At 50.4% G+C, this 24,329-nt stretch overlaps 1 protein-coding gene across 1 annotated transcript; it reads left to right on the forward strand.

Moving 5' to 3' along the window:
- The first annotated feature begins 1,592 nt into the window (after nt 1-1,592).
- LOC134434605 (serine/threonine-protein kinase PAK 1-like) lies at nt 1,593-5,533 on the forward strand. Its single transcript, XM_063183260.1, has 4 exons — nt 1,593-1,659; nt 2,061-2,257; nt 3,587-3,724; nt 5,110-5,533. Exons 2-4 carry the CDS (start codon nt 2,135-2,137, stop codon nt 5,200-5,202), a joined length of 354 nt encoding a protein of 117 aa, XP_063039330.1. The 5' UTR covers nt 1,593-1,659; nt 2,061-2,134; the 3' UTR covers nt 5,203-5,533.
- The last annotated feature ends 18,796 nt before the right edge of the window (nt 5,534-24,329 follow it).

Genomic DNA, 24,329 nt, shown 5'->3' on the forward strand with positions numbered 1-24,329 from the left:
GAAGGAGCTAACCTTTAATGAAATAATGATCATGAAGACGTATAGGAGTCCCAATGTTGTGAATTATTTAGACAGGTGAGAGGTCATGATCTTATCCCATGGATGTGTGTTTACATAAAGCAAACATGAGAGGTTAAAAACCCACTTTGGTCAGTGGCAGCAAGTAAAGCTGTTAATTTTTATTTATTCATATTTCTCTACTCATCTCCAATGGATGAGAAGAGAGTGCATCTTGTCTGCATGAGTCTTCCCTGGCACACCTACTTTGATAATTACTCCAAAATTATTTAAAACCTGGATCAGCTGTATCTTCCTAACTCAATAGCCTCAAAGTTCACTGCCTCCACATTTATGTGGGATTGATTTTTTAAAGTTTCTTAAGTGCAGATGAACCATCCTAAAGTGGATTTCCCTTGGATCGTTGCCCCTCTTTGCCATTGCTATGCATGCCAGGAAGACTAGGTGCTTATTTCCAGAAACACCATGCCTGGAATGTTTTATATCTGGGCTCTTTCTAAACTGCACTTTTCATTTGCTGCCCATCTAAGACATCTCCTTTTTCACAGATGTGTCTTTCTCTATGAGACTGCACAGATTGCGAATAATGCACAGCCAAGAGGGAATGTCTATTCCTTTGATTCTGTCCTTGTCACAAAGGCATCTGGAAATAAGAAACCTGGAAGCAAAAAATCAACGTAGCCATGCATGTTCATCTCTACCCCCTTGTTTCCTTCTTTCAGCTACCTTCTGGGCGAGGAACTCTTGCTGGTTATAGAGTACATGGATGGAGGTGTCCTGAGCGACATCGTCAGCCAGACCTGCCTGTCTGAAGATGAGATGGCAGCCATCAGTCGGGAGGTCAGCAATCCCATCTGTGTTTCCAAGGGCTTGGGCAGGATTGTCTGGGAAACAGGGGCTCAGAACAGGAGAGGTTTCCTGTGCCGAGCTTTGTTTCTGTGTTGCTGGTATGCTATAGGCAAGTAAAAGCATCTCAAGTGAAAGGCCTGCCAGTGCCCCTGCACTCCCTGTACTCAGTGCCAGTACTCTTATCTCCTGCTGTTGTATTCTCGCTCTGTCTCTTGTATTTGTAGTTGCTGTTCTCCACCTTGCCTCTCTAAATGTTTGCCTGGAGTCTGTCTTCACTGCATTCCTTGCCTGTAAAAGCAAAGGTGCTGGTGGCAGGATTTGAAACAAACAGCAAAGAAAGAAGAGAGAGACTCGTTTCTCTCAGTGCTCAGCTAAAAAGGATAGGAGTGCAGCCAGAATGCTCTTTGCTTCTGAGCACATGCGCTGCAGCAGGAGTCATCCTGGCTGGTTGGCAGGGGACAGCCTACAACAGCAGGTGCTGTTGCTCTTTCAAAAGCTGACGTGCCTTTCCTCAGAAAGGTCCTGCTCTGCAAGTGTTGGAGCAGCAAGCTCTTCCTCTCAGTGGCCATGACTGTTCTGCCATTACTCCCCATTCCCCTGGAGAGGGAATCTTTTAGATTCTTTGTTTCCTTTCTTGTGTGATGAAATCACATCACTCATTTTTGCCCTTCTGTTTCTGTTTTCTCGCTCAGTGCCTGCAAGGACTGGATTTTCTTCATGCAAACGATGTGATCCATCGAGATGTGAAGAGTGACAACATCCTTCTCAGAACGGACGGTTCTGTCAAACTGGGTCAGTATATTCTTGGTCAGGTGCAGCTTTCCAGGGATGTGGGTGTGGGGCTTCTTGGCGTGACTGCCAGCTCCCCAAAAATGGTGCTGGTGGCAGTGCAGGGACCCCTGCTGCGAGCTGAGGGCACAGTTGGAACGTGCACAGAGGTAGAAGGAGCCACAAGCAGTCAAGAGTGGCCTTGCTCTGTATGGGTCCCTTCCAGAGGGAGGGAGTTACAAGTCTAAAGTTTCCAAAGAACAAAAGCCACTGCTAGAGGCAGTGTAAAGCATGGGGGGATTTTTAAAGTCGCCAATGCCAGGAGATTCAAGAGAGCAATTTCAAACTTCTACTGGGGAATTCTTTTGCTTGCTTTCCTAATTGCACAGAATTCAGATAAAACCAGTATTTTGTTTTCTCCTCAGCTGATTTTGGCCTCACTACTCAGCTCACCCCTGAGCAGAGCAGACGGTGCTCGGTAACCGGGACTCCTTGGTGGATGGCGCCTGAAGTGGTGACAGGTCAACCATATGGCCCCAAAGTGGACATATGGTCTTTTGGAATTGTGGGAATTGAAATGATAGAACAAGAACCTCCTTACTTGGGCGAAAGTTCTGGCACGGTAAGGAGCAAATACTCACTGATCCCACTGTCTTTCTCACCTGTCCCATGTCCTGTGTGCCACTGGACAAAATCCCATTGCCATCTGCTGGAACTACTTCCACCAAGGTCCCCTCCTACAAATGTCCCTGCAACACATCAGCATCTGCTGGACTTTTGGTTGCATCAGTGGGGGAACTCAAGCCTTACCACATGCAAACAAACTCCAAACTCCATTCTCACTCAACACTTTCCTTTGGGTTAGTGGTTCCAGTTCTTTTGTCTGTGTAGATGGCCTTAATAACAGGGAAAAAGCATCTTAAAAGTGTTGTTATCTTTCCAGAAATGAAGGAAGGAAACCCAAACCCAACAAAGTTTCTAAAACCGTGGTTTTTAGAGAGGAACCTAACCCTGTGTGCAGTTTCTTCTCACTGGAAAACATGGGCATGAGGGTGTAATGCACAGAGTCTCTTCTGCTTCTTGTGCAGTGCTGCTGAAACACTCAGTGACCGTGTTTCTCTCCTAGCCCAAGCAACATTCTGCACGTCACCAAGCCAGAGCCTGGTGATGTGGAGAGCCTGCCAAAACCTCCTGTTTGTTTCCTGGCACTTTCTGGCATGGGCCTACCATTAATGCATTGACTCGAGCAGCCAAATGACTAGAGGGTGTCCATAGGGATGGAACCTCTCCTTCTTCTGACCTAGACAATTTTTCTTTGGCTGCAAAAATGGGAAGCTGAAATTTTCAGACTGCTGAGAGACAGAGCTGCAAGTGGCTCCTGTGTGCCCAAGCAGGCATTTTCATCCCAATACATTTGTGCAGGCATCTTAATGTGTCTGTGTTGAAGAGGAGATTGTAAATGTTTGTTTCACTACCTGGGTATTAACTGATGGATTTCCTTTCTTTTCTTCCAATTCCCATTGTTTTCAAGAACAGCACAAAAAGCTTGATGAGTTTTGTTCTAGGGCACGTGCGCTTAAAGGACCAACAAGCAGTGCAGAGATGCCTTTCATGTACTAACCCTTGAAATTAGTTAGTATAGCAAAGTCCCTCTTCCAAAAACCATCTCAAGCTGGCATGAATCCTCAGAGAAGCAAATGTCCTTTTGCTGATGTAGTTCCCACTAACTAGGTCAGGCAATGAACTCAGCTGCCAAGGCAAGATCTGCAGGATGGTGGAAAAGCTGTGGCTGCATCGGGGTTTGGGTTTTTGGTTGGTAAAGGAAAGTCATCTCTGGGTCTGTGCCAGGGCAGAAACTGCCACTGAAGAACAGAGGTTAAACAAAGGGATCTGGGAGAGCCTTAGAGATGTGAATGCAGGAGGTGGAGCCTGGTGTCTCCTTTCTCTCCAGGCTACATACCTGATAGCCACAGTAGGGACTCCACAGCTGCGGCAGCCCAAGCTCCTCTCGGCTTTGCTGCGTGACTTCCTGAGCTGCTGCCTGCAGACAGACGAGGAGCAGCGCTGGTCTGCCAAGGAGCTCCTGCAGGTAAAATGTGAAGGGGCTGCAGGTGAAACAGGCTCTGAGGGATGGGCTCCTCCTCCACTCAAGCCCAAGGCAGCAGATGAGCCCCCTTCCTCCTCACCTCCACTCTTGCTGCTCTTCAAATGAAAATGGTGAGGAATCCTAGACTGGGCTGGGCTGGCAGGGCCCTGTAAATGTCCTCTGGTGCAAGTGTCCTGCAATCAGCAGGGACATCTTTAAAGAGATCAGGTTGCTCAGAGCCCATTGCCACCGGAGCCGGAATGGTTGCAGGGATGGGGCACCTACAAGCTCTTGGGGCAAGCTGTGCCAGTGTGGCACCATGCTCTGAGTACACAAGTTCTTCCTTAGACCTACTCTGATTAGATGCCCTTAGTGTTTAAAAATATTTGTCCATATCCTATTGTAACTGGCCCTGTTAAAAAAGATGTCCCCCACTTTCCTCAAAGCCACTCTGAAGTTTTGGAAAGTGGCAATAAAGTCTCCCTGGGGCCTGTCCTTCACAAAACTGAATAACTCCAGCTCCCTCTGCATTTCCTGTGAGGAGAGGTGCTCTGTCCTCTGACTGTGTCTGTTGCCCTCTTTTGTGATTTGGTGGCGTATTCAGTTTTATCTAATGGCAAAAGAATTGAAGTAGAGCAATGCAGGGTACAGAGACATGAAATGGTGGTGGAGGAACCCAAGGAAGCCAGTCCCAGCCTGGGGGTCAGAGATTTGGCTGTGGGCAGGAGGGGCTGTGGGGGGCTCACTGTGAGCCTCTGAGGGGCCCTGGTTGGTGCCCCCCAGCCCACCCTCAGAGGTTTCTGCCATGCAAACAGGGACAGCTGGGAGGGACTTGTCCCAGCCCCATCTGCTGCCTGGCACGCTCAAGCAGATGGGAACTGTGCCAGGGTTACTGCCAGGTTGTGTGGCAGAGAGGGAACTGCAGGGCCCAGTGCCACTGGGCTGGCCTTGCTGAGAAGGAAGGTGCCATCCAGCACACGAGGGGCAGGGCATGGAAAGGCAGACACTGCTTTCTGTCCCTGTGGCAATCAGCACAGTGCCTGTCTTTCAAAGGCAGGCCCCTATGTGAGTCATTGGAGTTTCCTGAAAGGAAGAAAACCCCATGACAGAAAGCACCATTTCTAGAGCGCTGGCAGGGCAAAAATCCCAGCATGATGAAGACATCACAATAAACAGATGAGTGGGATTCTGGGCCAGGTTTGCCTGTGATGGCAAGGTCTTGCACATTGGGGATGACTGGGGAGCAGATGGTTCCATTGCTCCTCTTTCTGGGTCTTTCCAGGAACTTGATGTATCCTGATTGAGTCCCTGAAGCGATGAGCTTGGAAAGTAATGGTTCACTGTTCTTTGTTTTTTGTTTTTTTTTTTTTTTTTTTCCCGGTGGACAGCATCCATTTGTAACTTCAGCCAAGCCAGCATTCATCCTGGCACAAGTCATCAACTCAGTGAAGAAGACGAATAACCCTAACCCTAAACTCTAAACCTAAAACCTAACCCTAACCTTAAATGCTAACCCAAACCCTAACCCTATCCCTATCTCTATCCCTTACCCTTTCCCTTACCCTTTCCCTAACCCCAACCCTAAGCCTCAGCCAAAGCCTAAACCTAAACCCAAACCTGAACCTAAGTCTAAGCCTAAGCCTAAGCCTAAGCCTAAGCCTAAACCTAAGCCTAAGCCTAAGCCTAAGCCTAAACCTAACCCTAACCCTAGGAGACGAGAACATAGCAATCATGTCAAGAACTTATCTCTGTTACCAGTTTAGAGTAGGATTGTAGAGTAGGGTTGCTAAAGAGATTTGTAGCATAGAATTATAGATTAGAGTTGTAATTAATAAAGTTTCTGAAACATCAACTCACTTGGAAGATTCTCCTCCTTCTGACCCCTTCAGAAAATTCAACATTTTTTTTCTGAATTACCAATTGTTTTTTATTGGCACTAAGTCACACATATGGCTTTTTTTGTATGGTTTCATAAGTGAGGAGGGCTCTTCTTCATTCATCCTCTCCAGACCGCACTGCCTTTGGAATATGACCCACTGGCTGGTTATGGCACAGCTGTGGTATTTCTAGTTGAGGAAGAAAGGGCAATGGCATTTGAAGGCAAAACCAAAGGAAGAATGAGGCAGCCCAAACATCTTGTGCAGATGCAGGCCTTCAGCTGTGACTGGAGAGCAATGGGGTTCCTGCCACTTGGATTTGTATCCCTAAATGCAATAATCTCTTTGGCTGGAGGAGAGCCTTGCTCAAGTGAGAAAGCAGAAAGATCAGAGAGGGTGCTCGGGAAGGTCTCCTGTGGTGCAGAGCTGTCAGCACCTGTGAGGTGAGAGCGGGCCCGGCCTTGCCCGGGCTGGAGCCCCAGCAGAGCCCCGGCAGAGGCCGGAGCAGCCTGAGCCCCGGCAGAGGCAGGCTGGAAGGAGGCCCTTGGAGCTGCAAGAGGCAGCAGCCGGGCCCTGGGTGCCTCTTGCTGGGAGCGGGCGAATCCTCCGCTCTCAGAGCCCAGGTGGCAGCTGGCTGCTGCCGAGAGGAAGCGCAGCCGTGCTGGGCACAGCCCGGCCTGGAGGCCATGGCCGTCTGGAGTGTGCCCAGGAGCAGAGAAAGGCCAAGGGCAGCCGTGGGCCGCTGGGCTGCCTGAGGATTCCTCCTCTTCTGCCGGCTGTCCTGCAACTCCTGGCAAAGGCCAGCAGTGTGTGCAGCACTCTGGGCACCGGGGCAGGGAGCCGGGCTGCTCGGCAGGCTGGAGCACAGGGCAGCTCCTTCAGGCCCGGCACTTGTGCCAGGGGAAGTGAGGCCAGCGTGAGGCAGGGACAGCTTGGCAGGGCCCATCTGCAGGAGCCAGCGCCTCACGCAGCTCTGGGAGGAAGCACCTGCAAACCTGCAGTTCAGCACTGAGCCAGAGCAAAGGTGAGATGCAGAGTGTTTGGCAGAAATATTCAGGCCCACCAGGCCAGCCTGCTTTGTGCTCTCTGTCGCACAGCAAGCGCTGTGCAGTGCAGCTCTGAGCTGCTGGGAGAGAGGCAGTCAGGGATGTGCCTGAGGTGAGTCAAGGGGTTAGCTGAAAATGTAATGAGGAAAATTGAAAAGTGCAGATGGGTCGAGGGCCCAGCTGGGAATAGAATTGGGATAGTAGAAGATTGCATATTTTAGTTAAGATTTTAAAATGAGGTAAGAAGCTAAGTTAGTAATACAGGTAGCAGAAATCATGTGCCTTAGTTAAAGAGTACCAAATATATTAGGAACATAAAGCTAGGAGTGACAGGGATAGAGGAAGCAATTGTGAAGAAGCTGAGACCATAGAAAGACCTTGCCTTAAGAATAATTGAACAGTTAGGAGAGGCTTGGACCATGAGCAGCAGGTCAAAAGGTCTTGCCAACTGGCCATGGGAGGAGAGTTCACCATGAGGAAGACTGCTTTCTTCCTCCCATGCAACCACTCCCTCATTTCAAAATCCCACCAATCCAGTTAAGGGAATACAATTGTGCAGCTGCAATAGATATTCAGCTGATAAAAATGCAAAGCAGGCAGGTAATAATTATGTATTATGGGTCCTTAGAAACCCAAAGTAAAACCTTTTCTGTAGAAATAGAGAACAGGAGTCTGCAGCTCCTTGCACATGTCTTTGGAAACTAGTTCACATGTGTCCAGGGCTGCAATAAATACCCTTCTTTTCTACTATAATTAGTTGAAGAGTCATCTGTCCGTGCTTCAAGGGTTATGCTGGAGTAGCGGACAGATTTGGAAGAGAGCAGAAGAGATTCAGCAGGCAATTTTTGGAAGAGATGGAAGGCTCTTGTGACTGAAGGGAAAGCCATTTGGAATGGAGTAATGATCCCAAAGTCTATACAATTTTATCTTTGTGTCTGAATTTAAATCAGAATGATTATAGATAGCTTCATGCAATTTTTCTAAGAATTTATCAAAGTCTTCATTCTTCTTTGGTGAATTTGTGTAGAAGACATGGGGTGTAACTTATCTGGAAGTGCAAGGACAGCATTATATGCTAGTTGTTGGCTCATCTGTAAGACTTGATCAATGCTCCTAGCCTGGGCAGTGGCAGTAGCCCAGGGCCCCTTGCCAAGTAACTGTTGTGCTGTTAAACCATACAGAGGATCACCCTGCACTCTAGGTCTTGCTGCTTCTTGAGCACACTTTTTCTCCCAGCTTTTATGAAACTTCACCTGCTGATGGGGTGGCATTATAAGTCTTATTAGGGTATGCATATCAGCTGGAATTAATGTGTTAGATGTAAAAATATACTGCAGAAGTGACTGTGCACATTGGGATTTGCTGCTCTCAATTTTTCTAAAATCTTCCAATCAAAAGGTTCTCAAACTCTACTTGCAGCATTAGTTACTACAGGAAAAGCCTCTATATCATTGGAGAGAAAAGTCCCTTCTACAATAAGCTTCTGGAATAACTTTTTTCTACTTTAGTTGTTGAGCTGCTTCTATTTCAGGGTCACATTCCAACTCTAATTCCACATTCTTTAGAGCACGACAAGGAGGATTTCGTTTAACCGGCAAGAATGCTGGCTCAGAGACAAACTGAGAGGGTGGTAACCGCTTTCCTGGTTGTCTGTCTGAACCTACTATCATTGACATGTCCATTTTCTCAAAAGAATAGTCTGTTTTGGAGACAACTGAATCCTGTTGTGGTGTGCTGTAATGTCCCATTTTGGCCTTCCAGGTCATTCCCCCAGGTGTGCCTTGCCTCTCTTCTTTCCCCCTTGCCCCCATGCTGAGTGAGTACTGTCAATCAGGCTTAACATTCCAGCAAGGCGTCATGTGGTTGGTCAAGTTCAAAGGATGCCCCTATGCCCAGAGGTCATTGGCCTTTCTGGGTGTCATCTTCCCCTGAGACCCTGCCCCTCTCACCTGGTTGGTGGCTCACCTGTACCTCCCCTCCCCCTGTCCCTGAGCTTAAAAAGGTGATCCGGGCATGCGGTCCTTGTTCTGTTGGAGCAGTTCCTCACGTTCAGACCTCTGTAACCATGGAATAAACCTCTGGACATTAAACCCTCCAGCAGAATCATCTCCTTTTTCTCTTGACCATCGCCTGAAGCTATTCCTCCTGAGGTAAACGGGGTTCTTAACAAGCCTGGACTTGTTCAGTGCCCAGCTGCAACCACCAGCAAGCCAAGGTATCTCTGGGGTGATACACCGCAGTTGCTGCCTTTGGCCCAGCAGCGAGGGTCAGACTGGCCCATGCACAATCTAACTGGTAATATTGGGAGCCTTTTTCCAATAGAATCCTTTTTTTGAATTACCAATTTTTGCAAATTGTCCACTAAAGATTTTAAATCCTCTTCAATAGAAGCACTATTCATAATAACATCTCCTTCCTTATCCTTTTCACTAACAGCATATTTCGTTTCTGTGGTTCAGCTTTTTAACTCTGAGTACAACTGTCCTTTGGTCTGCAGGCTAACCCCCCCGAAGAGGCAGCAGCTTCCTCATTCTCGCTCTGAGCTGGAGGAGCAGTTGGTGTAATGCTCGATTCTGAGCTGAGGGGTTGTAGGCTGCGTGAGGGAATATCTAAGGTGGTAGAAAACTGTTGCTGAACTGAAGTTACTGGAAATGCCTGAGGCTGTTCTGACTTGGGGGCAAGGGCTGCACAAGCCACAGCAGCAGCTTTCCTCTCTGCCTTTAAGGCTTGCAACACCTCTATGATAATTTTCACCAAAATAGCATATTTAGACACCCCTTTTCCCTCACTCCCACTAGATGCAATGCTATCCCACAGCATTCGCCCCACAGCTTCCCATGTCAAAATCTCAAAAGAAACCTGTGCTCCTGCTATGAGATTATGGTCCCAATTCCAGTGCAGTAGTCCCTTCAAATTGGAAGCATCATACTTTTGTTCTCTCTTAGAGAGGATATGTTGGAGGAGTTTCTGAACACCTTCCCTTTCATATTCAGACCCCATCTCCTCCCCGGCCGCTCACCTTGATCAGTGAGATTCAAGTCATCTACGACCGGAGCTCCAGTAACCTTTCCCTCTCCCCAGGGCAGTGAGGATACTTTCAACCAGCTTCTCCGCTCCTCGAGGGTTGGCTCCGATCCTCTGCACAGCAGCCAAATTGCCAACCTCGAGTCCCTTTAGTGCTGTGACATTGGGCCTGCCCGTGTTCTCACTAGAAAGGCAGGGTGTGGAGGTTCAGGGATATCACACCATAACCAATATGATCCAGTGAAGCCAAATTTATTATCCCTAAAAAGACTATATTTATAATAAATCTCTACTGTCCATGCATCTCTAGCTAATACATGATTGGTTAATCCTAGCTGCTCACGCGTCTAAATTAGAATGTGGCTTGGATCACCTAATTTTTCATGCGTCTTGCTGTGGTCGTCTGGCCCAACCATGGCTCACTTTTTTCTTACTTTCCCAAGCTCGCTGACAAACCTTCTGAGTCTTAACAACTCTTCTTCTTGTATCTTCTTCAAGGATATACCGGCCCCATTTCTGAATATGTCCATTATTCATTGTTTGTGGATGTGTCCATTGTCCATTAGTACTAGCAGGCTGGATTGTGCATCAGCTGAATATGGCCATTGTCTAGCAAGAACTCCTCAATCTGCAAAAACTCTCAACAGTCCCCTATGCCCAGTCTAAAGCTGCACAAGGAGCCACTGCCCACAAGTGCTTGGCTGCGTCCATCTGGCCAATGGCTCGTGCCCACAGCAGCTTACTCTGCCAAGGCAGGGCTCTGAGGGTGCAGGTCAGCCTGTCAAGTAGGACCATGACACAGTGGGTGCACGGTGGGACTGTGGGAAGGGCCTGGGCACAGCAAGAGCTGCAAGTGCCCAAGGCCAGGGGCTTCTCCATGCAGCTTCCAGTGGGCTCAGCTGCTGAAGGGGCACTGGGTGTGGCCCTTTGTGACACAGGGCCCTTGATGATGCAAGACATGGTGGTGCCCAGAGACCATTGTGACATCAGAGAGCCCCACCGTGACTGAGGGTGTATAGAAGGGGCACAGAGCCCTGGGGTGGCCAGTGCCGTGACAGCTACTCTCTTAGAAGGAAGCAGCTCCCGGGATCTGTCCGTGCTACAGGAGCTCTGAGATGGAAGAGAGCAAGACAAAGCTCAACTCCTTCCAGTCACCCAGCCCCCTGCCCAGCTAGGGGCAAGACCAGGCCCTCAGCGGGCACTTGGTGGGGGCAGTGGGTGCCTCAGCCTAGCCATGGTCAGACACTGAGGAGGAGGAGGAAGAGAAGAAACCTGAGAGAGATAACAAGTGGGGAGATGCTGGGGCCCGAGAGCTTGGCCTGAGAGAAGAGGCGACAAGCTGTGAATTCTCCCAGTCGGTGCCCCCAATGGCAGCCAAGGAAGCGTCCCCACGCAGAGCAAGGAGTGCCTACGAGTTGCAACAGTGGAAGGCGGCTGTGAGGGTGCTGTGGGGAGATGGGGCACAGCAACAGCCCTACCAGGGGCAGCAAAGGGCAACTGTCCAGGAGCTGCCCCCAATGGAAAAGGAGGTGACTGAGCCAAAGCTGAGCCAGTGAGGGGAAGGAAGTGTGAACAGGCAGGAGAAGCAGGCACATTCTCCTGCCCCCAGAGAGGAGGTGCCATCAGCAGGGATACAGAGCCCAGTCCCTGCTCCAGACAGCCCCTGCTTCCCCCCAGCCCCTCACCCAGCCCACTGGGAGCCCAAATCCCCAGGGAGCAGCTGGAAGAGGCAGAGCAGGGCTCAGTGCTGGCAGAGAAGGAGAGTGAGGCGGGCACCTCAACTGGCAATGATGAAGACTAGGAATCCTACAGCCAGACTGAGCTTTGCCAAGAGTGCCAAGGTGGGGCAGAGCCAGAGCTGTCCCAAGGAGAGTTCAGCAGCTCCCAAGACCTCTACAGCTGAGAAAACTGCAGTGAACCAGAGCTCAGAGAACTCTGAGAGGATTCCACGGCAGAAGACAACAGCAGCACAGACCTGCCACAGGACTGCTGTGAAGGTAACAGCATCTTCAGCTTCAGGCCCATTCCCTTGTTGTGGGAGGAGGAGGAGGAGGATGACTGGGCTGAAGTCAACCTCTTGCAGCTGTCTGAAGGAGAAGGCAGGGCCCAAAGGCTGGCAGATCTTGTGGCAGATGGGCTGCCACTGTCTGTCCCCACAGTCACTGCTAAGGCCAGCCCTAAACAGCACACGTGGGACATGATTGGTGCCAGAGCGCTCAGCAGGGAATCCCAGAGTCATCGAGGTGGGAAGAGACCCTGACACTCACCCAGTGCCACCGGCACCCTGGCAGCACCATCATCACCGCAAAACCACGTCCCCAAGGGCCACCTGGAAGCAAAGGACCATTGGGAAACTGTGGGGCTTCATGGAATCCAGGGAACATGGAACAGCTCTGGCGGGCTTGGCCTCCCAGGGGCCACATGACAGCTCTGGCTGATCTTGGGAAGTCAAGGGCTGCCTCCGTGCTTTCCTTGCTGTGGAAAAGAACTGTCTCACTTTTCAGATGCCCATTGCCAAAACTGGTACTCTCCCTAAAAGATTTCCTCTATGCAAGGGTATCTTGCAAAACAAAACCTGCCAGCCCTGGCTGGCCTTGGCCTCTGGTGGTCACTTCTCATCTGCCCCTGAAACAGAGGGGCTCTGTTCCTTTATTCCTATGGAAAAGAACCAGCCTTCTTGTCCAGGGACCATGGCCAAAATTAGAATTTGGCCTCCCAAATTCCATATATCCAAGGATTGCTCCCACACAAAAGTAACCAGGACAGTCAGTTCAGGCTGGCCCTGTCCTCTGGTGATTTTCTTAGACAATGATCTGAATGTTTTCATTTGGAAACACCTTGGAGAGGGCCCAGAGATGTCCCAATGAGGGGTTTGGAGGCCTTGGGCATATGAGCACTGTATAGGGACAAAGGAGCTCTGTGCTCAGTGAGGTGGAGACTGAGGACAGTGGAGCAGAGCCATGAGAGTGTTTAAAGGGAGATTTCAGGGATGGTGGATCCTTTTGACATAGTGGAAAACAGCCAGAGAAAGAAAGAATTAATGCCAAGGGCAGCTGGGGAGGCCCAGACTGGCACCAGGAGAAAGGAATTTCCCTGGCAGGGCAGGGCTGTAGTGCAGCACGTTCCCAGCAGGAGCCTGGAGCAGCCCAAGGCTTTGTTTGGGCAGGCAGAGGCAGGCAGGAGGCAGAGCTGTCAGCAAAGGAAGGACCCAGCCAGGTGGAGCAGCCAGGGGATGCCGACAGCCTGCAGGGACAGAGGCGCAGGGCAGGGACACCGTGGGACAGCCTGGGCTGCACAGGGCACAGGGATGGGCAGCAGCTGCAAGACAGCCCTGCCAGAGCCAACTTGGGCAGCACTTTGGCCATGGCTGCTGGCCCTGGGGCCAGGAGGGGACAATTGACCCTTGCAGGGCTGGGGCCTCATTGCCTCCTTGTCCCTGCTCAGCAGCCTGGCAGGGGCCGCCCCATGCTCCTGCCCTTGGCATTGCACATCCCCACATTCCAGTGCCCATCATGGAAAGAGCCCTGAGCAAGGAGGGAGGGACAGGATCTGCCTGGCCAGGGGCTGGGGTTCAGGCCTTGGCACACATCCCTGGCACGCATCCCCACCATTTCCCTCACCCAACCCCTGGCAGTCAGAGCAGCTGAGGAATGGAGTCACATCCAGGGGTGTCCCCAAGGCTCAGGATTGGGGCCCAGTCAGTGAAATCTCTTTATTGCTGATCTGGATGTGGCCATCGAGGGCACTCTCAGTCAGTTCCCAGGTGAGCCCAAGCTGGGTGGGAGTGTGGCTGTGCTGAAGGACAGGAAGCTCTGCAGAGGGATCTGGCCAGGCTGGAGCCATCCATGGGCCCAGGAAAATTGGATGAGGTTCACCAAGGCCAAGGGCCGGGTCCTGCCCTGGGCTCACAACCAGGCTCCAAATCCCTGGCTGTTCCCTGCCCCGATCCCCATAGCCTGTCTTGTTTCCTTCATCCCTGCATTGCCAGGGACTCTCTGGGACAAGGGAGCTCTGCTCTGGGTGTGGGGGGAGGTCCAAGTGCCACCACTGGAGTGGGAACCACAACTCATCAGGTTTGTGTCCTTTGGGGGTCAGGAACTGGTGAGACTCAGAGGCACAGAAAGTTTCTCTTTATGGCCAAAAGACCACAGTTGAACAGGAAACAATTTAATAACAATCTCACTCTTCCCTGAGCTATGTGCAATGTCCCTGCAGCATCTGATGAGTCCACCATCCACAAGTGATGTCCATACTAAAATTATTTTTAGACAAATGTGGTTCTGTGATAGATATAAACACAATTAAGTTCTTGTATCAGGATGCTCATCCTGGACTGAGGACAGAGCAGCTCAAACAATTCCTGATTTGCGAATCTATGGATGGAAAAGGGAAGTCAGGCTGCTCTTGGTGTTGAGGAAATGCTGAAACCAGCCCGACTCATTTCATCTCCTCCTGCCCTGGCTGATCTCCCCTCTTTCCCCTCCCACCCATTGGCTTTTGTCTCCCCCCAGCCCCCCGGTAAAGAGCCTGACTCTGTGTTCTCCATCCCCTCCTGGCTGGCACTGCCAGGCTGGGATGAGGAGCCTCTCAGCCTTCCCTGCTCCGGGCTGGACCAGCCCAGCTCCCTCAGCCTCTGCTCACAGCCCAAGGGCTCCAGCTCCACCTTGGAGGCCCTTCCCAGACCCTGCTCCAGCTGCCAGACATCTTTCCTGCGCTTGGCAACCCAACCCAGGCCACAGTGACCTGGATAATCCCCGTCCTTGATGTCCTGGTCACACAGCCCTGGCCCCTTGTCCCCTGTCAGGCTCTGGGGTGGATCCTGTGGAACATCCTTTGGTGGAGGCTGTGGCTCCAGGTGGGCCGGGGGGATCCTGGGGGACAGGGACCCTGCTGGGCATGAACAGCATTGGAGTTGTTGGGAGAAACTGTGAGGGGGAGCTAGGGCAGAGTGACCAACCCAGTGACCTGACACAGCCCTGCTGGGATGTCACACAGCCCCTCTGGGATGTCACAGGCTGTACTGTGATGTCACAGCCCATTCTCTTATGTCACAGAGCTGGACTCTGATGTCACAACCAAATCTCTGATGTCAGCATCTGCTCTGTGATGTCAGATCTCTGCCCAGTGATGTCACAGCTGGCTCTGTGATGTCACAGATACAGTCTATGATGTCATAGATGCTCAATGACCTCACATATCCCACTCTGTGATGTCACAGCTCACTCTGTGACCTCATGTTACCAGATGATAAATTGTCTACACCAGGTGAACTGACACCTGGATCTTGTTCTCCAAACTCCAGGCCTGTGGAAACCACACAGTGCCCATGGTGTGAGAAGGGGAACTGGAAGTTCAGCAGCCTCAGTGTCCTGCCAGCTCAGCCAGGCCCACTGGAACATTGGGGTCCACGAGCACCAGGGACCACCAGGGAGACCCCCAGGACAGAAGAACGCATGCAAAAGGGGAGGGGAAACGTGTTAATGATTTTGGGGAAATGATTATCATATGTATGTTTAGTCCAGGACAATCAATGAATATATGTGCAAAATACAGAAAATAAAGAGAAACTTCCCTGTTCTCAGCATGCACAGCTTTGAGAGGAGCTCTCCCCCATGCATCCCCCTGAATAAAAAATTCTGCTTCTTAATGCTACATTGGTGTTAAGGAGTTTTCTGTTTTACAGAATTTTTGGTAACACTCCCACTGCCAAGGAAAGCTCTGTCTGCTGTTGTTCACAAACAGAGAAGGGCTGGTGGCAGATGTGGGGCTCAGAGGCTGCCTGGGGCACAGTGACTATGAAATAATGAAGTGTTCAATGTTCTGTGAAAGAAGGAGGGGCAGCAACAAAACTTCTGCACTGGAATTAGGAAGGGCAGACTTTGGCCTGTTTAGGATGCAGATTTGGGGAGTACCAAATCAGGTCATGATTTTTTTAAGAGAAACATCCCTTAAAAACAAAGGGGTCCAGGAAGGATGGGCACATTTCAAGAAAGTAATCTTAAGGGGGAAGGAGCTGCCTGTCCCAGTGTGGCAAAAGAGGAGCTGGTAAGGAAAATGACTGGCGTGGCTGCCCATGGAGCTTTTGTGGGAAGTCAGGGGAAAAAAGAGTGAGCATCACCTTTAGATAGAAAGTCAGGCAACTTAGGAATTGTTTGAGGATGTTGTAAGGTCATGCAGAAAGAAAAGTTTTGATGTGAAAGCTAAATTAGAGTTTAACTAGGACACTTCCATGAAAAGTAATAGAAAATATTTCTATAAATAAATTAATAGCAAACAATGGGATAAGGAGAACCTCTACTCTTTATTGGATGCAGTGGAGAAGATAGTAACTAAAGATGAGGTAAAGGCTGAGCTACTTAACACCTTGTTTATCTCAATTTTCAATATTAGGACAGGTTGTCCTCAGGACAAGTGTTCTCCTGAGCTGGTAGATGGCCACAGGGAGCAGAACAGCCCCCCTGTAATCCAGGAGGAAGCAGTTGGTGACCTGCTGAGCCACTCAGATGCTCACAGGTATGGGGATTGGATGGGGTCCATCCCAGGGGGATGAGGGAGCTGTGGATGAGCTCCCCAAGCTGCTCTCCATCATTTACCATCAGTGCTGGCTCAGCAGGGAGGTCCCAGAGGACTGGAGGTGCCAGTGTGAGCCCATCCCCAAGCAGGGCTGGAAGGAGGAGCTGGGGAACTCCAGGCCTGTCAGGTTGACTTGGGTGCCCAGCAAGGTTATGGAACAGATCACCTTGAGTGCCATCACAGGATGGCTGAGGGACCAGAGACAGCCAGCATGGATTTAGGGGTGGCAGATCCTGCCTGATCAACCTGGTCTCCTTTTATGACCAGGTGACCCACCTGTGGATGCAGGAAAGGCTGTGGATGTGTCTGTCTGGACTCCACCAGAGCCTTTGACTTTGTCTCTGACAGCATTCCCTGGAAAAGCTGCAGCCCATGGCTTGGGCAGGTTCCCTCCTCACTGGCAGATTTAAGAGCTGGCTGGAGGCTGGGCCCAGAGAGTGGTGGGGATGGTTTGCACCCAGCTGGTATCCAGGCACTGGTGGTGTCCCCCAGGGATCTGTGCTGGTATCCAGGCACTGGTGGTGCCCCCCAGTCCTGTTTAATATCTTCACTGATGATCTGGGTGAGGGGATCGAGTCCCCCATTCACAAATTGCAGATGGCACCAAGCTGGGTGTGAGTGTGGATCTGCTGGAGGGCAGGACAAGAAGACACAGCCTTAAACTGCACCAGGGGAGGTTCAGACTGGACAATAGGAAGAAGTTCTTCACAGAATGGATGAGTGGGCATTGGAAGGGGCTGGCCAGGGGGGGAGGTGGCAGAGTCACTGTCCCTCTCCAGTGGCACTTAGTGGCATGGTCTGGGTGACAAGGCAGTGTTAGGACATTGGTTGGACTTGATGATCCAAAAGTTTTTTCCAGCCTATTTGATTCTGTCACTCTGTGATGATTGGGACACTCTGGGGCCATTGTGACACTGCAGGGCCTTGTGGAACTAATTGGACCATGGTGACACTGTGCAGCCCCATAGAACCAGGGGTCCATTGTTGTGCTCCGGGGCCAAATGGACCCAGAGAGTGCACTGTGACACTGTGAGTCCTTGTGGGACCACAGAGGCCATTGTGACACTGCAGGGCCTCGAGTAACCAAGGGGTTTCACCATTTTGGCACTGCAAAACCAAGGGCACCATTGGGAGACTCCAGGGCCGAGAGGAGCCAAGGGGCCATTGTGACACTGTGGGGCCTCGTGGAACCAAGGGGACATCGGGACACTGCAGGATCCTGTGTAAACAAGGGGCCACTGTGACACGATGGGGACTCAAGGAATCTGGAATAATGTGACACTGTGTGGCCTCGTGGAAACAAGGAGTCTGTTGTGACGCTGAGGGGACTTCTGGAACCACAGAGACCATGGTGACAGTGTGGGACCTCATGTGACCATGAGGCCATTGTGACACCCTGGGGCCCCATGGATCCAAGGGGCCACTGTGAAACTGTGACACCATTGGGCCCCATGAAACCAAGGGGCCACTGTGAAACTGTGGCACCAACGAGAACATTGTGACACTGTGAAGCCCCATGGAAACAAGTAGTCCATTGTCACATTTTGGGGCCCCACAGAACCAAGGAGACCATTTTTGCTCTGCATGGCCTCATGGAACAAAGGAGACCAGTGTGACAGTGCAGGGCCTGGTGTAACAAGGAGGCCATTGTGACAATGAGAGGCCCCATGGAACCAAGGACATCTTTGCAGATGACACCAAGCTGGATGTAAGTGTTGATTTTGTGGGAGCATAGGAGGGCTCTGCACAGTGACCTGAACAGGCTGGATCCAGAACCCAAATCCACCAATGTGAGATTTAGCAAATCCAAGTACCGAGTTCTGCACTTTGGACACAGCAACCCCTGCAGCACTACAGGCTGGGGACAGAGTGGCTGGACAGCAGCCAGGCAGAAAGGGACCTGCAGGGAGTGATGGACAGCAGGCTTGACATGAGCCAGCAGAGTGCCCAGGTGGGCAAGAAGGCCAATGGCTCCTGGCCAGCAGGACCAGAGCTGATGTGCTCAGCACTGATCTGGCTCCAGCTCTGCACTTAGACATTGCTGCTGCAGCTCCAGAATAGGGAACACAAGGGGATCACTGCAGAAAACTTTGCTGGGAGATCCTTTAGCTCCTTTAAAGACACCAAGAGCACAGCCCCTCACTGACACAGTCTGTGGGCACAGGAAAGGTGCAGAGAACCAAAATGAGAAATGGCTCAAACAATAGTTTTACTTTGTGGACAATATTAAAAAACTAAAACACAGGGGGGAAAAGAACAAATCCAAAAGAACTATCAAAGATTATTTATATTACAAATTATTTATATTACAAATTATTCATATTACTTGGCCTGTCCCTGCTGCAGCCCCAGCACTGCCACCCCCAGGGCTGTGCCTGGCCCCGAGAGCACTCAGGCCCTGCAGCAACACCAGGGCCACCAGGGCAACGGGGCAGGGCCACGGCAGCAGCACTGGCAACACCAAGTGCTGCTGCTGCTGGGCACAGCTGCTGGGCCAGCCCTGATCTGCCCCAGCTCTGCACACAGACATTGCTGCTGCAGCTCCAGAGAAGGCAACAAAAGGGCATCTCTGCAGAAAACTTTGCTGTGAGATCCTTTAGTTCATTTAAAGCCACCAAGAGTGCAGCTCCCCATTGAAATGGGCTGTGGCCACAGGGAAGGTGGAGAGAAACATAATGAGAAATGTCACATAGAATTACATTTATTTGTAGATAATATGAAAAAATTAAAACAAATAAAAAGAACTTCCAAAATGAAAACAAACAGAAATATCAAAGATTATTTTTATTACATTTATTTGTAGAAATTGGCAAGCATTTCAACGTTTCTGAAAGCATCCAGTCATCATTGTCTGCACTGCAGCCTTGAGCTCCTGGTTCCTCAGGCTGTAGATGAGGGGGTTCAGGGCTGGAGGCACCACTGAGTACAGAACTGACACTGATATATCAAGTGATGGGGAGGAAATGGAGGGGGGCTTCAGGTGAGCAAATGTGCCATTGCTGATAAACAAGGACACCACAGCCAGGTGAGGGAGGCACGTGGAAAAAGCTTTGTGCCGTCCCTGCTCAGAGGGGATCCTCAGCACAGCCCTGAAGATCTGCACATAGGAGAAAACAATGAACACAAAGCAGCCAAATGATAAACAAAGGCTAACTACAATGAGCCCAAGTTCCCTGAGGTTTGATTGTGAGCAGGAGAGCTTGAGGATCTGTGGGATTTCACAGAAGAATTGGCCCAGGGCATTGCCATGGCACAGGGGCAGGGAAAATGTATTGGCTGTGTGCAGCAGAGCATTGAGAAAGGCACTGCCCCAGGCAGCTGCTGCCATGTGGGCACAAGCTCTGCTGCCCAGGAGGGTCCTGTAGTGCAGGGGTTTGCAGATGGACACGTAGCGGTCGTAGCACATGATGGTCAGGAGGGAAAACTCTGCTCCCATAAAGAACATAAAGAAAAAGAGCTGAGCAGCACATCCTGTGTAGGAGACGTTCCTGATGTCCCAGAGGGAATTGTGCATGGCTTTGGGGACAGTGGTGCAGATGGAGCCCAGGTCAGTGAGGGCCAGGTTGAGCAGGAAGAAGAACATGGGCGTGTGCAGGTGGTGGCCGCAGGCTACGGCGCTGATGATGAGGCCGTTGCCCAGGATGGCAGCCAGTGAGATGCCCAGCAAGAGGCAGAAGTGCAGGAGCTGCAGCTGCCGCGTGTCTGCCAATGCCAGCAGGAGGAAGTGGCTGATGGAGCTGCTGTTGGACATTTGCTGTGCCTTGGCATTTGGATCTTTAAAAAAGTAATCATGGAATAATTGGGTTTGGAGAGGATCCTAAATATCCCAGCACAGCTTGGGGGCACATTCCACACACTCCCTACCCAGGGCTCTGCTACCTGGAGCTGTCCCTGCCATCAGCTGCTTCCCTGTGCCCAGGGCTGGGCCCTGCCAGTCCTGCCAGAGCCCAGCCCAGCCCTGGGGGCTCAGCTCTGCCCTGCAGACCCCTCCCAGTACTGGCACTGCCCAGGGGCAGCTCTGGCTCTGCAGGCTCTGATGGCAACGTCAAAGCAACCCTAAGGAGGCTGGATAAACAAGACAAAATGCAGCTTCTAAGGGGCCCTGTGCTGATTTCTGTCACTGCCTGGTTTAGCAACATCTGAGAAATTTTTTTTTTCTCATCCTGGACTGCCAGATGAATATCTGTGTGCAATTTCCCATTAAGACAACCCAGAGCAGTACTTTAAAAAAGCAGGATTTTCCCTTTTATGCAGTCCCTGCCTCGCTCCGCTGCCTGCATAATGTATTTGGAAATGTTCTGCAGGTAAATGCCATGCTGGGAGCAGTCCTGAACAATGCAGCATCCTCCCCACAAAAGGAGAACACTTCCAAGCCTTACCAGCTGTCTCCTCCCACCCAGATCTTGTCCCCCAGTGCTGGGAGCAGCTGCCAGGGCTGGCTGAGAGCTATCCCTGGCAGGCAGCAGAGTCCCTGCTCCAGCACAGCGCCCTGGGCTGCAGGACCCTGCTCTGCAGGACAGCCCTGGGCACCCCTGGCTGCTCTGCACAAGAGACAATCAGAGAATGTACTCACAGAGTCTGTAGGCATTGGGATGTTCCAGCTTGAGGAGATGCTTCAGGAGCTACACCCGCATTGTCCTGCAGCCAGAGGCTCCTGTGTCAAGGGCTGGCAGTGATTGTGCCCCAGGCACTTCTCAGCACCTTCCCAGCCCTGACTGATTGAAGCTCTCTGTGCCTCTGTGCTGTGCCCAGGGTGGCTGCAGGCAGTGCCCCAGCCCTGCTGGGCTGGTAGAAGAGCTGCTAATCAAGAGAAATGTGCTTTTGAAGCTTTTCTTGATTACCAGGAGCTGCCTCTGTCCAGGAGCCCAGCCCAGCTCATCAGCACAGACACAACATAAGGACTTTAATGAGCCTCTGGGACTTTGTGCCCAGGCCCTGAACATCAGTCCCTGAGAGGGAGCTGAAGAAACCTCTCCAGAACTCCAAGTCAGAATCATACTCCAAACTTTCTTGGACTTTTAATGGGTCCCAGAGAGGGACATGACTGAGAAAGTGTCCCCAGGCCCCAGGCAGAGCAGAGAACTGGAGGCAGTGATGACAGGTGGGGACATAGAGAAGCCAAATCTTGGTGCCCTGGGGCACAGCAGGGTCTGTGCCAGCAAGGGCTGTGAGGAGACACCTTGTCCTGAGGCCCTGGGGCCTCCTGGCACAGCCCCAGCCAGTCTGGGCACTGTCACCCCCTTGTCCTGCCCTCAGCCTCCCCCCCTAGCCCACATCCCAGTGGCCTCAAGGATCTGCTGGAAGGAGTCCCTGGGGAGCTTGGTCAGCAATGGCCCTGGGGCCTCCTTAATGCTCCCTGCAGGGACTGCAGGTTTTTCAAAGGACTTTGGGTTTTGCTTTTGCCTTGAAGTCTCTGAGAAGTTTATGCAATCCTGGCCTGCAATTATCTGCTGTAATTAGTCCCTGGAGAGGCTTTGTCAGTAACAACACTCATTGTGGCTCATTAATGCTTCAAGGTACTTCAGTTGTTTGAAGGTACTTGGTGTTTCCCTTTTGATACAGACTCTGTGAGAGATTTGTGCACTCAAGGCCTCAGATTTCTGCTTTAACGAATCCCTTGAGAGCTTTGTACTGACACTCAGTGGGGCTCATTAATGCCTTGAGAAACTCAAGGTTTTTAAGATACTTTATGGATTTAGGAATACTTTTAGGTACTTTTAAGAATTTTCCTTCCCACGCTGAGTCTCTGAGAGGTTTTTGTGCCATCCTGGTCTCCAATTCTCTCCTCCAAGGGGTCCATGAGGAGCTTGTTTTGGGTATCTTCTCCCTTTCTGTTTTACAACAAAGATGGAACAGAAATAATTTTGTAAGACTTTCTAAAAGCATCCAAAAAAGCATGGAACAATTAACAATACAGCAACAATCAGTAAGAAAATTAATAGTCCTCTTTTAGCTAGACATCATACAACTCTTTAGTCCCTTGGATTGGAAGAGTTTATTGACCCAGTCTTTGTTTTCTACTTAAAGCTTCTTGAACCCTTCCTTCAGTACCTTAATTCTCTTGTGGATTGACTCGCTGTGGATGGAGAGGTTCATGCAACACATGTCCTCAGAGTCTACACGGCCATGCCCCATGTGCCCACAGTAAAAACTCTGTCAATGTTCTGCAAGGTGGCATGTCTGATGGTCTCTATGTCTGAGAGTGGGCAACTCAATGTGAGGGAGGCAGCATTGTTCTGCTTACTTAACAGGCACCCAAGATTGTCTAATTGTCCTAAAGCTTTAGCTGCAGCCACCCAAGGTAGTCCATATTGAGGGTGCTACCATCCGATACCTGGATTAAAGCTTGCAAAGCCATCTCTTTGATATCATCCAATACTTCTCTGGCGATACCTGCTGCTTGATCATCTGGTAGGCTGTGTTGTCCTTCTCCAGCTAGATGGTTGATTGTCAATTCAGATCTTGCCTCATTATTAGCATTGTGTGCTAAACACTTCCATCCCCCTTCCCACAGGGTATATTCTGTAGGTGACAGCAACGTGGTCATAATACATTTTAAATCATAGGGGGTTAAGACATGTGCTGTAGACATGGCCCTAATTAGGCCATTAAAAGACAGTAAGTCCTTCCTATGGTCTTTAGCTGCCCTACACAGATCCTTGATTTCCCCTTAAACCAATGGCTGATACCTGGGATTCTGCCCCCTTCTTTTATAACATACGGGGGCAATGAGGAATTTTGAGACTATATGCCAGTCTTCTTACTTTCCCAGGGATCTTCTGGGGTTGAGGGGCAAGTTGGCTCTGAGGAGTCCAAACTGTCTTCTGGGGAGGAAGAATGACTTGGAGGAGAAACATTTGGATTAGAAATAGTGTGGCAGCTGGGCTTAGTACCTTGAACATAGGGTTATATTGTTGCCAGAGGATGATGCAAAAGGCCTCAGGTGTTGGGGAGGAAGGGCCTTGACCTAGGATGGCAGACTTCCAGGATGGCCTTCTGGAGGCATGGCCCAGGGTAGTGGGGGAATGATTGACCGTGGAGGCATAACCTGTGGTTGTGGGGGTGGAGTCTGGAGGTTTATTCAGGGTGGAAGAGAAGGTTGTAGTAGCAGGAAGTGGAGCAGCCAAGATGGAGGGAGGACGGTCAGGGTGAGGGACATCTGGAAAATTTTTAATGATCCACTTCATGATTGATTTTAATTTGTTCTTTGAAGATATTTGGTCATGATCAGTGAGAATTAACTTAAAGCATCCATATACGCACCTTTCTACTTTGGACATCCGGCTACCCATTTTTCTCTTTCTCCGCCTTAGGTGGAACAGCCACTGGAACAGCCTAAATCAGTTATGGGATGTGGATGCGTATTGTAAAAACACAGGAGCAAAATGGGCATTAATTGTCCTGTATTTCCCCAAACCGACCTGCAATCCTATGCAGGTGAAACTGTCATTGTCCCTGTGGATCCTGGCTGAGGTCACTCGAAGCAATGATGAATCTGCCAGCCTGGCACAATCCAAAATCCCGGGGAGCACTGGCCTATCCATCAGCTCACCCCAGCTGACATGACTGAATGTCAGGGTCCCTGTTTGTGCACCAAATGTCACAATGAGGGTGGCTCTGACAAACCTTTCTGGTTCCCCAACTTCAGGGCAAGGGTGGTGAAAATGAAAAGGAGCAGATGCTGGGGAAGATGAAACAGGAAAGCCTTATAAATATGATTATGGGGCAAAAGATTTTGAGAATAGACAAACTGTAAGTGAGATTGAAATGAAAGCAAGCTTTTAGAGACCAAGCCTTAGTTACTGAACAACTGGAAAACAATGGTATGTCTGGCTAAAGGTAATCTTCTTTTGATGAAACAATTCCCTCTGCTTGCAGACAGGTCCAAGGGTCAGAGCAGACCCTACTAGCTTGGCAGAAGGGGTCCAAAGAGTAGTTTTTAGGGTTTAAAATATAACACAGTATGGCAATGTAAAGTTTCTTATAGGCTGTATGTAAATGCCATAAGATTTGTATCTTGTACTAGAGTGGTTAGTGAAAATTAGAATATGTGTCACAGAAGAAGATTTATTGTGTTGTAACGGGAAC

Source organism: Melospiza melodia, unplaced genomic scaffold (assembly GCF_035770615.1).
Source record: "Melospiza melodia melodia isolate bMelMel2 unplaced genomic scaffold, bMelMel2.pri scaffold_44, whole genome shotgun sequence".
NCBI lineage: Eukaryota > Metazoa > Chordata > Aves > Passeriformes > Passerellidae > Melospiza > Melospiza melodia.

Bases quoted from the DNA above. Each gene is read 5' to 3' on its own strand.
- LOC134434605 (XM_063183260.1), top strand. From the start codon at position 2,135: ATGGCGCCTGAAGTGGTGACAGGTCAACCATATGGCCCCAAAGTGGAC. The intron at 2,258-3,586 runs GTAAGGAGCAAA...CTTTCTCTCCAG, and splicing joins TGGGCGAAAGTTCTGGCACG to GCTACATACCTGATAGCCAC. The intron at 3,725-5,109 runs GTAAAATGTGAA...CCCGGTGGACAG, and splicing joins CTGCCAAGGAGCTCCTGCAG to CATCCATTTGTAACTTCAGC.